The 12,500-nt window shown below is 42.8% G+C and overlaps 1 protein-coding gene across 1 annotated transcript in view; it reads right to left on the bottom strand.

Moving 5' to 3' along the window:
• The window catches only part of dapk1 (death-associated protein kinase 1), a 220,429-nt gene that overhangs the window by 39,111 nt on the left and 168,818 nt on the right, over window positions 1-12,500 (bottom strand). The window contains exon 20 of the mRNA XM_045226878.1: window positions 9,021-9,237. Coding sequence (XP_045082813.1) covers window positions 9,021-9,237 — 217 coding nt within the window. The remainder of the gene's footprint in view (window positions 1-9,020; window positions 9,238-12,500) is intronic.

Genomic DNA, 12,500 nt, shown 5'->3' on the forward strand with positions numbered 1-12,500 from the left:
TTACTATTCTTTATTTAACTAGGCAAGTCAGTTAAGAACAAATTCTTATTTATTTACAATGACAGCCTACACCGGCCAAACCCGGACGACGCTGGGCCAATTGTGCGCCCTGTGGGACTCTCAATCACGACCGGTGATTGTGATACAGCCTGGAATCGAACCAGGGGATCTGTAGTGACGCCTCAAGCACTGAGATGCAGTGCCTTAGACCGCTGCGCCACTCGTGAGCGCATGGTAAATAGGAGTGGCCTCAGTACATTTCCATCCAAGTTTTCAGACCCCGGTGGCTTGTCATTGTTGATCGACAATAATACTTTTTTCACCTCTTCCACACTTACTTTACGGATTTCAAAATTACAAAGCTTGTCTTCCATAATTTGGTCAGATATACTTGGATGTATAGAGTCAGCGTTTGTTGCTGGCATGTCATGCCTAAATTTGCTAATCTTGCCAATAAAAAATTCATTAAAGTAGTTGGCAATATCAGTGGGTTTTGTGATGAATGAGCCATCTGATTCAATGAATGATGGAGCGGAGTTTTCCTTTTTTCCCAAAATGTCATTTAAGGTGCTCCAAAGCTTTTTACTATCATTCTTTATGTCATTTATCTTTGTTTCATAGTGTAGTTTCTTCTTATTTTATTCAGTTTAGTCACATGATTTCTCAATTTGCAGTACGTTGGCCAATCGGTTGTACAGCCAGACCTATTTGCGTTCTCTTTTGCCTCATCCCTCTCAACCATACAATTTTTCAATTCCTCATCAATCCACAGGGATTTAACAGTTTTTACAGTCATTTTCTTAATGGGTGCTTATTAGTAACTGGAATAAGCAATTTCATAAATGTGTCAAGTGCCGCATCTGGTTGCTCGCCATTACCAACAAATATTAGTCACATCAACAACATTGGAATCACTACAAAACGTATTGTATGACCTCTTATACACTATATTAGGCCCAGCCTTTGGAACTTTGGTTTTCCTAGATATGGCTACTATATTGGACTCTATGGACAATTCCTTCGACCTCATTGCTTGGTTTTTGCTCTAACATGCACTGTCAACTGTGGGACCTTAGACAGATGTGTGCCTTTCCAAATCATGTCCAATCAATTAAATGTACCACAGGTGGACTCCAATCAAGTTGTAGAAACATCTCAAGGATGATCAATGGAAACAGGATGCACCTGAGCTCAATTTCGAGTCTCATAGCGAAGGGTCTGAATACTTATGTAAATAAGATATTTATATATATATTTTTTATATAGTTGAACATTTCTGGGTCTGAAAAGATTTAAGTCAAAACTGTAACTGGGCCACTCTGGAACTCTGTGTTTTAAGTTATTGTCCTGCTGAAAGGTGAATTAATCTCCCTGGTGGAAAGCAGACTGAACCAGGTTTTCTTCTAGGATTTTGCCTGTTTCTTTTTATATTGAAAAACTCCTCAGTCTTTAATGATTACAAAAATACCCATAACATGATGCAGCCACCACTATGCTTGAACATATGGAGAGTTGTCACGCCCTGGCTCTGTGGACTCTTAAATGTTGAGCCAGGGTGTGGAGTTTCTATGTCATATTTTCTATGTTGTGTTTTCTAGATCATGTAGATCTATGTTGGCCAGGGTGGTTCCCAATCAGAGGCAGCTGTAGCTCGTTGTCTCTGATTGGGGACCATACTTAGGCAGCCGTTTGGCACCAGTCTGGGTGGGATCTTGTTCCGTAAAGGTTTGTTTTGTGTAACCTAGGACTTCACGTATCGTTTGTTTGTTGTTTTGTGTCGTGTTAAGTACGTAATAAAATGTACGCTTATCACGCTGCGCCTTGGTCCGTCTCATCAGTAAACGATCGTGACAAGAGTGGTACTCAGTAATGTGTTGTATAGGATTTGCACCAAACATAACACTTTGTATTCAGGACAAAAAGTTAATTACTTTGACACTTTTTTGCAATATTACTTTAGTGCCTTGTTCCAAAGAGGATGCATGTTTTGGAATATTTTTATTCTGTACAGGCTTCCTTACTTTCACTCTGCCAATTAAGTTAGTATTGCAGAGTAACTACAATGTTGTTGATCCATCCTCAGTTTTCTGCTATCACAGCCACCAAACTCTGTAACTGTTTTAAAGTCACCATCGGCCTCATGGTGAAATCCCTGAGCAGTTTCCATCCTCTCCGGCAACTGAGTTAGGAAGGACACCTGTATCTTTGTAGTGATACACCATTCAAAGTGTAATGAATAACTTCACCATGCTCAAAGAGGTATTCAATTTGTGCTTTTTAATTTTTTACCCATCTACCAATAGGTACCCTTCTTCGCGAGGAATTGGAAAACCTCCCTGGTCTTTGTGGTTGAATCTGTGTTCATGGGGTCTGACATTATGGGGTAAGTCAGTGATAAATCTAAATGTAATTTTAAATTCAGGCTATAACACAACAACATTTGGGGTGTGAATACTTTCTAAAGGCACTGTAATTCCATTGAACGGGGTATGGTAGTAGGTGCCAGTTGCAACGGTTTGTGTCAAGAAACTGCTGGGTATTTCACGCTCAACAGTTTCCCGTGTGTATCAAGAATGGTCCACCATCCAAAGGACATCCAGCCAACTTGACACAACCGTGGGAATCATTGGAGTCAACATGGGGGTGCAACTCAATATTAGGAAGGTATTCCTAATGTTTTGTACACTCAGTGTCTATATATTGCTCTCTCCTCTGTGTGTGTGTGTGTGTGTGTGTGTGTGTGTGTGTGTGTGTGTGTGTGTGTAATGTATATTCCCGACTCTGATATTTCTTTATTTATTTATTTTTACTTTTTGGATTATTTGATTTATTAGGATCCCCATTAGCCGACGCCAATGGTGACAAATCAAATTTTATTTGCCACATGCGCCGAATACAACAATGAAATGCTTACTTATAAACCCTTAACCAACAAAGTCGTTTTTTTTTTTTATAATATTTTTTTTTTTTTTAAGTGTTAAGTAAAAAATTGGCAAATAATTAAAGAGCAGCAGTAAAATAAAATAACAGTAGCGAGGCTTTTATACAGGGGGTACCGGTACAGAGTCAATGTGCGGGGGCACCGGCTAGTCGAGGTAATTGAGGTAATATGTACATGTGGGTAGAGTTAAAGTGACTGTGCATAGATAATAAACAGAGTAGCAGCAGCGTAATACGGGGGGGCAGTGCAAATAGTCCGGGTAGCCATGATTAGCTGTTCAGGAGTCTTATGGCTTGGGGGTAGAAGCTGTTAAGAAGCCTTTTGGACCTAGACTTGGCGCTCCGGTACCGCTTGCCGTGCGGTAGCAGAGAGAACAGTCTATGACTAGGGTGGCTGGAGTCTTTGACAATTTTTAGGATCTTCCTCTGACACCGCCTGGTATAGAGGTCCTGGATGGCAGGAAGCTTGGCCCCAGTGTTGTACTGGGCCGTATGCACTACCCTCTGTAGTGCCTTGCGGTCGGAGGCTGAGCAGTTGGTATGGCAACCACAGTAAGACAGCTAGTCTTACTCCTGAGTGGCGCAGTGGTCTAAAGCACTGCATCGCAGTGCTAACTGTGCCACTAGAGATCCTGGTTCGAATCCAGGCTCTGTCGCAGCCGGCCGCGACCGGGAGACTCATGGGCGGCGCACAATTGGCCCAGCGTCGTCCAGGATAGGGGAGGGAATGGCCGGCAGGGATGTAGCTCAGTTGATAGAGCATGGCGTTTGCAACGCCAGGGTTGTGGGTTCGTTTCCCACTGGGGGCCAGTAAAAAAATAAAAAAATAAAAAATATATATGTATTCACTAACTGTAAGTCGCTCTGGATAAGAGCGTCTGCTAAATGACTAAAATGTAAAATGTAAAATAATGAAAAACACATTACAGACAAAATACTTTACAATTTACATACATTTAAAAACATTAACATGTAGTGTGTGTGTGTGCATCTATCAGTTACACATACATGTCAGTACATACACACAACAAGTAGGTCACACGGGGGAGAGGTGTTGTACCGTGAGGTGTTGCTTTATTTGTTTTTTGAAACCAGTTTTGCTTTTCACTTGGTCTATATAAGATGGAAGAAGGTCCATGCACTCATGGCTCTGTATAATACTGTACATTTCCTTGAATTTGTTCTAGAACTGGGGACTGTGAAAAGACCCCTGGTGGCATGTCTGGTGGGGTAAGTGTGTGTGTCAGTTCTGTGCGTAAGTTGACTATGCAAATAATTTGGAATTTCCAACACATTAATGTTTCTTATAAAAAGATGAAGTGATGCAGTCAGTCGTTCCTCAACTCTTAGCCAAGAGAGACTGGCATGCATAGTATTAATATCAGCCCTCTTATTACAATGAAGAGCAAGATGTGCTGCTCTGTTCTGGGCCAGCTGCAGCTTAACTAGGTATTTCTTTGCAGCACTTGACCACACGACTGGACAATAATCAAGATAAGATAAAAGTGGAGCCTGCAGGACTTGCTTTTTATAGTGTGGTGTCAAAAAAGCAAAGCATCTCATATTACGGACAGACCTCTCCCCATCTTTACAACCATTGAATCTATATGTTTTAACCATGACAGTTTACTTTCTAAGGTAACGCCAAGTAATTTATTCTCCTCAACTTGTTCAACAGCCACACCATTCATTACCATATTCAGCTGAGGTCTAGAACTTAGGGAATGATTTGTACCAAATACAATGCTCTTAGTTTTAGAGATGTTCACGACCAGTTTATTAGTGGCCACCCATTCCAAAACAGACTGCAACTCTTTGTTAAGGGTTTCAGTGACTTCATTAGCTGTGGTTGCTGATGCGTATATGGTTGAATCATCAGCATACATGGACACACATGCTTTGTTTAATGCCAGTGGCAGGTCATTGGTAAAAATAGAAAAGAGTAGAGGGCCTAGAGAGCTGCCCTGCGGTCCACCACACTTTACATGTTTGACATTAGATAAGCTTCCATTAAAGAAAACCCTCTGAGTTCTATTATATAGATAGCTCTGAATCCACGATATGGCAGAAGTTGAAAAGCCATTAGACAAGTAATAATATAATAATATCAAAGGCTGCACTGAAATCTAACAGTACAGCTCCAACCATCTTATTATTATCAATTTCTTTCACCCAATCATCAATCATTTGTGTCTGTGCAGTACATGTTGAGTGCCCTTCTCTATAAGCATGTTAATTTGATTACAGAGAAGTAGCTTTGTATTTGGTCAAATACCATTTTTTCCAACATTTTGCTAAGAGCTGGCAGCAAGCTGATAGGTCTGCTGACAGAACCAGTAAAGGCCATTTTACCACTCTTGGGTAGCGGAATGACTTTGGCTTCCCTCCAGGCCTGAGGTCAAAGACTTTCCTCTAGGCTCAGATTAAAGATATGACAGATAGGAGTGGCTATAGAGTCAGCTACCATCCTCAGTAGCTTTCCATCTAAGTTGTCAATGCCAGGAGGTTTGTCATTATTGATCGATAACAATAATTTTCCCACCTCTCCCACACTAACTTTACAAAATTCAAACTTGCAATGCTTTTCTTTCAATATTAGTTTTCTTAAAACATGAGTACGATGGCTCACTGTTCATTGTTGGCATTTCCTGCCTAAGTTTGCCCACTTTGCAAATGAGGTAATCAAAATAATTGGCAACATCAAATGGTTTTGTGATGAATAAGCCACCTGATTCGATGAAAGATGAATTTGTATTTCTGCCAATAATTTCATTTAAAGTACTCCACAGTTATTTTTCTGATAATTCTTTATATCATTGCTCTTGGCTTCATAATAAAGTTCCTTCTTCTTTTCAGATGTGCAGCCAGACTTATTAGCCACTCCTTTTGCCCCGTCTCTTTCAACCAGACAGTTTTTCAATTCCTCATCAATCCATGGAGCCTTAACAGTTCTAACAGTCAGTTTCCTAACAGGTGCATGTTGATCAATAATTGGAAGAAGCAATTTCATAAATTCATCAAGTGCAGCGTCTGGATGCTCCTTATTAATCACATCAGACCAACAAATATTTTTTACATCAACCACATACGAGTCACAGCAACATCTTTTGTATGATCTCTTATACACTATTTTAGGCCCAGCTTTTGGAACTTTAGCTTTCCTGGATATATCCACTATATTGTGATCACTGCATCCAATGGGTACGGATACAGCTTTAGAACAAAGTTCTACAGTATTAGTAAAAGTGATCAATACATGTGGATGATCTTATTCCTGTAGGGTTTATAAACACCCTGGTAGGTTGAATAATAACCTGAACCAGATTACAGGCACTGGTTACAGTGAGAAGCTTCCTCTTGAGCGGACAGCTTAATGAAAACCAGTTAATTTTCAGGTCCACAAGAAAGTAGACCTCTCTGTTCACATCACATACACTATCAAGCATTTCTCACACATTATTTAGATACTGACTGTTAGCACTTGGTGGCCTATAGCAACACCCCAAATGAAAAGGCTTTAGATGTGCCAGGTGAACCTGCAACCACAACACTTCAATAACACTTCAATAACACTTCACATAAGATCTTCTCTAAGCATTACAGGGATATGGCTCTGAATATATACAGCAACACCTCCCCCATAAGCATTTCTGTCTCTGTATTGTTTTGTAATGCTAGGTATTACTGCACTGTTGGAGATAGAAACACAAGCATTTCGCTGCACCTCCTATAACATCTGCAAATCTGTGTACGAGACCAATAAACTTTGATTAGATTTGGATTAGATTTAATCTGTTCTAACAATTTATTGTCCAAAATCAATTAGACTTAATTACATCAAATCAAATTTTATTCGTCACATGCGTCGAATACAACAGGTGTAGACCTTACCGTGAAATGCTAAAGTAAAAAATAAAATAAAAAGTAACACAATAAAATAACTATAACGAGGCTATATACAGAGGGTACTGGTACCGAGTCAATGTGCGGGGGTACAGGTTAGTCCAGGTAATTTGTACATGTAGGTAGGGGTAAAGTGACTATACATAGATAATAGACAGCGAGTAGCAGCAGTGTAAAAACAAAGGTAAATAGTCCGGGTGGCATTTTGATTAATTGTTCAGCAGTTTTATGGCTTGGGGGTAGAAGCTGTTAAGGAGCCTTTTGGACCTAGACTTGGCGCTCCGGTACCGCTTGCCGTGCTGTAGCAGAGAGATCAGTCTATGACTTGGGTGACTGGAGTCCCAGACAATTCTTTGGGCCTTCCTCTGACACCATGATAGTTTGTTGGTGATGTGGGCACCAAGGAACATGAAACTCTCGACCCGCTCCACTACAGCCCTGTCGATGTGAATGGGGGCGTGTTCGGCCCTCCTTTTCCTGTAGTCCACAATCAGCTCCTTTGTCTTGCTCACGTTGAGGGAGAGGTTGTTGTCCTGGCACCACACTGCCAGGTCTCTGACCTCCTCCCTATAGGCTGTCTCATCATTGTCGGTGATCAGGCCTACCACCGTTGTGTCATCAGCAAACTTAATGATGGTGTTGGAGTCGTGCCTGGCCATGCAGTCATGGGTGAACAGGGAGTACAGGAGGGGACTGAGCACGCACCCCTGAGGGGCCCCAGTGTTGAGGATCAGTGTGGCAGATGTGTTGTTGCCTACCCTCACCACCTGGGGGCGGCCTTCAGGAAGTCCAGGATCTAGTTGCAGAGGGAGGTGTTTAGTCCCAGGGTCCTTAGCTTATTGATGAGCTTTGTGGGCACTATGATGTTGAAAGGGCAGTGTGGAGTGCGATTGGGTCATCTGTGCATTTGTTGGGGCGGTATGCAAATTGGAGTGGGTCTAGGGTTTACAGGATGATAGTGTTGATGTGAGCCATGACCAGCCTTTCAAAGCACTTCATGGCTACCGACGTGAGTGCTACGGGTCGGTAGTCATTTAGGCAGGTTGCCTTCGCTTTCTTGGGCACAGGGACTATGGTGGTCTGCTTGAAACTTGTAGGTATTACAGACTCGGTCAGGGAGAGGTTGAAAATATCAGTGAAGACACTTGCCAATTGGTCCGCGCATGCTCTGAGTACACGTCTTGGTAATCCGTCTGGCCCCGCAGCTTTTTAATGTCCCGTTGGTAGGATAGTCTGGAACGAAGATCATCCAGTTTATTCTCCAGTGACGTTGGCTAATAGAATGGATGGTAGAGGCGGGTTACCCACTCGCCGACAAATTCTCACATGGCACCCCGATCTCCGCCCCCTGTATTTCCGTCTTTTCTTCATGCGAATGATGGCGATTTGGGCCTAGCAGTATATCCTTATTAAATAAAAAATCTGTGTCCAGTTCGAGGTGAGTAATCGCTGTTCTGATATCCAGAAGCTATTTTCGGTCATTAGAGATGGTAGCAGCAACATTATGTACAAAATAAGTTATAAACAACGCGAAAACACACAAAATAGCACGGTTGGTTAGGAGCCCATGAAACGGCAGCCACCCCCTCCGCCACCATTATCAATCATGGTTCAAAATAGGTTGGGAAGCACTCTACTATACTACCATACTGTCTATACACTATACTACCATACTGTCTATACACTATACTACCATACTGACTATACACTATACTACCATACTGTCTATAGACTATACTACCATACTGTCTATAGACTATACTACCATACTGACTATACACTATACTACCATACTGACTATACACTATACTACCATACTGACTATACACTATACTACCATACTGACTATACACTATACTACCATACTGACTATACACTATACTACAATACTGACTATACACTATACTACCATACTGACTGTTTTCCTGTCAAACACAGCCCTGGGCCAGAGACATGAACATCCTAATAATATGAACCCACTATGGTGAGCTGGGTTGTTGGGGTGGAGATAAGTCATAACTTATCCTGGGCCTTGATAAGTTGCTACGGTTCATCCTCAGCCATTAAAATCAGTGTGTCCCTGTGTGTGTGTGTGTGTGTGTGTGTGTGTCCCTGTGTGTGTGTGTGTGTGTGTGTGTGTGTGTGTGTGTGTGTGTGTGTGTGTGTGTGAAGCCTACCTGCAGCCTTGCCGTCCATGGGTGAGTTGGGGTGTCGTGCGGTGTTGTTGCCGCGTGGTCGTCTCCTCCTGAAGAAGCTCCGCAGGATGCCACACTTCAGACTCTCCAGGAGGGAACTCTTCCCACAGCCACAGTGGCCCAGCATTTTCAGCTTGACCCGGGGCTGGGGGGTGCTGGTGGGACGCAGGGCCTGGATGTAGCTGCCTTTATGGTTGTTCTGGGGGGCAATCAGATCATATAACAACTCCTGAGTGAAGAGAAATACTACTATAGACCTGAGGTAGCGGTTTAAACTTTTATGAACTGACATTTCCCTTCTGTCATATGCTGAGAAAGAGAAGGAGGGAGGGAGGGAGGGAGGGAAGGAGGAAGGAAGAGAGGAAGGAGGGAGGAAGGGAGGAAGGAAGGAAGGAGGGGGAAGGAGGGAGGAAAGATGGAAGGAGGGAGGGAGGGAGGGAGGGAGGGAGGGAGGGAGGGAGGGAGGGAGGGAGGGAGGGAGGGAGGGAAAATAATACAACTGTATTTAATTACTATTAATATATTTTGTACCATATCGTTATTATATGGACCAATAACCAGAAATTATACACAAGCACGTTCCTTCCTCTCCAGCATCTATTTTGGGTGCATTGATACACCATGGAAAGTGTAATTTATAACTTTCCGTGCTCTAAGGGATATTCAATGTCTGCTTTTTTCTTTTTTTACCCATCTACCAATAAGTGCCCTTCTTTGTGATTTAGGTTACTGTCCTGCTGAAAGGTGAATTTGCCTCCCAGTGTCAGTTGGAAGCAGACTGGACCAAGTTGTCCTCAGCTTTGCTCTATTCCGTTTCATTTTATCCACCGATAACATGATGCTTGGAAATATGAAGAGTACAAACACAAGCCTTTGTGTTCAGGCCAAAGTTCATTTCTTTACTACATTGTTTTGCAGTTTTACTTTAGTGCCTTGTTGCAAACAGGATGCATGTTCTGGAAATTGTTTATTCTGTACAGGCTTCCTTCTTTTCTCTCTGTCATTTAGGTTAGTATTGTGGAGTAACTACAATGTTGTTGATCCATCCTCAGTTTTCTCCTATCACAGCCATTAAACTCTGTAACTGTTTTAAAGTCACCATTAGCCTCATGGTGAAATCCCTGAGCGGTTTCCGTCCTCTCTGGCAAATGAGTTAGGAAGAAGGCTTGTATCTTTGTAGTAACTGGGTGTATTGATACACCATCCAAAGTGTAATTAATAACTTCACCGTGCTCAAAGGGTTATTCAATGTCTGCTTTTAATTTGTACCCATCTACCAAATAGGTGCCCTTCTTTGTGAGGCATTGGAAAACCTCCCTGGTCTTTGTGGTTGAATCTGTGTTTGAAATTCACTGCTCGACTGAGGGACCTTACAGATAATTGTATGTTTGAGGTACAGAGATGGGGTAGTCATTCAAAAATCATGTTAAACACTATTATTGCACACAGAGTGAGTCCATGCAACTTATTATGTGACTTGTTAAGCAAATTTTTACTCCTGAACTTATTTAGGCTTGCCATAACAAAGGGGTTGAATACTTATTGACTCAAGACATTTCAGCTTTTCATTTTATATTCATTAGAAAAAATGTCAACTTTGACATTATGGGGTATTGTGTGTAAGCCAGTGACAAAACAATTTTAAATTCAGGCTGTAACACAACAAAACAGTCAAGCGGTTCAAGAGTTTCTAAAAACATAATTCCACTTTGACATTATACACTGCTCAAAAAAATTAAGGGAACACTAAAATAACACATCCTAGACCTGAATGAATGAAATAATCTTTTTAAATACTTTTTTCTTTACATAGTTGAATGTGCTGACAACAAAATTACACAAAAATTATCAATGGAAATCAAATTTATCAACCCATGGAGGTCTGGATTTGGAGTCAACCTCAAAATTAAAGTGGAAAACCACACTACAGGCTGATCCAACTTTGATGTAATGTCCTTAAAACAAGTCAAAATGAGGCTCAGTAGTGTGTGTGGCCTCCACGTGCCTGTATGACCTCCCTACAACGCCTGGGCATGCTCCTGATGAGGTGGCGGATGGTCTCCTGAGGGATCTCCTCCCAGACCTGGACTAAAGTATCCGCCAACTCCTGGACAGTCTGTGGTGCAACGTGGCGTTGGTGGATGGAGTGAGACATGATGTCCCAGATGTGCTCAATTGGATTCAGGTCTGGGGAACGGGCGGGCCAGTCCATAGCATCAATGCCTTCCTCTTGCAGGAACTGCTGACACACTCCAGCCACATGAGGTCTAGCATTGTCTTGCATTAGGAGGAACCCAGGGCCAACCGCACCAGCATATGGTCTCACAAGGGGTCTGAGGATCTCATCTCGGTACCTAATGGCAGTCAGGCTACCTCTGGCGAGCACATGGAGGGCTGTGCGTCCCCCCAAAGAAATGCCACCCCACACCATGACTGACCCACCGCCAAACCGGTCATGCTGGAGGATGTTGCAGGCAGCAGAACGTTCTCCACGGCGTCTCCAGACTCTGTCACGTCTGTCACATGTGCTCAGTGTGAACCTGCTTTCATCTGTGAAGAGCACAGGGCACCAGTGGCTGTTCTCTGGCAAATGCCAAACGTCCTGCACGGTGTTGGGCTGTAAGCACAACCCCCACCTGTGGACGTCGGGCCCTCATACCACCCTCATGGAGTCTGTTTCTGACCATTTGAGCAGACACATGCACATTTGTGGCCTGCTGGAGGTCATTTTGCAGGGCTCTGGCAGTGCTCCTCCTACTCCTCCTTGCACAAAGGCGGAGGTAGCAGTCCTGCTGCTGGGTTGTTGCCCTCCTACGGCCTCCTCCACGTCTCCTGATGTACTGGCCTGTCTCCTGGTAGCGCCTCCATGCTCTGGACACTACGCTGACAGACACAGCAAACCTTCTTGCCACAGCTCGCATTGATGTGCCATCCTGGATGAGCTGCACTACCTGAGCCACTTGTGTGGGTTGTAGACTCCGTCTCATGCTACCACTAGAGTGAAAGCACCGCCAGCATTCAAAAGTGACCAAAACATCAGCCAGGAAGCATAGGAACTGAGAAGTGGTCTGTGGTCACCACCTGCAAAACCAGTCCTTTATTGGGGGTGTCTTGCTAATTGCCTATAATCTCCACCTGTTGTCTATTCCATTTGCACAACAGCATGTGACATTTATTGTCAATCAGTGTTGCTTCCTAAGTTACATTGTGTTGTTTAAGTGTTCCCTTTATTTTTTTGAGCAGTGTACTTTATGGCACAGAGATAGAGATTCAATTCAAATTACACAAACACACAAACAATTTGAAAACCAATACAATTTTGACAATTCTGTTAGGTGAAATCCCCCAGTGTGCCATCACAGCAGCAAAATGTGTGACCTGCTGCCACAAGAAAAGGTCAACCAGTAGGTCAGAAACACCTATATTTATCTGCCTATTTATTCCCGTCATTCATACATTCTA

The sequence above is a fragment of the Coregonus clupeaformis genome, chromosome 18, assembly GCF_020615455.1.
Source record: "Coregonus clupeaformis isolate EN_2021a chromosome 18, ASM2061545v1, whole genome shotgun sequence".
NCBI classification, from domain to species: domain Eukaryota; kingdom Metazoa; phylum Chordata; class Actinopteri; order Salmoniformes; family Salmonidae; genus Coregonus; species Coregonus clupeaformis.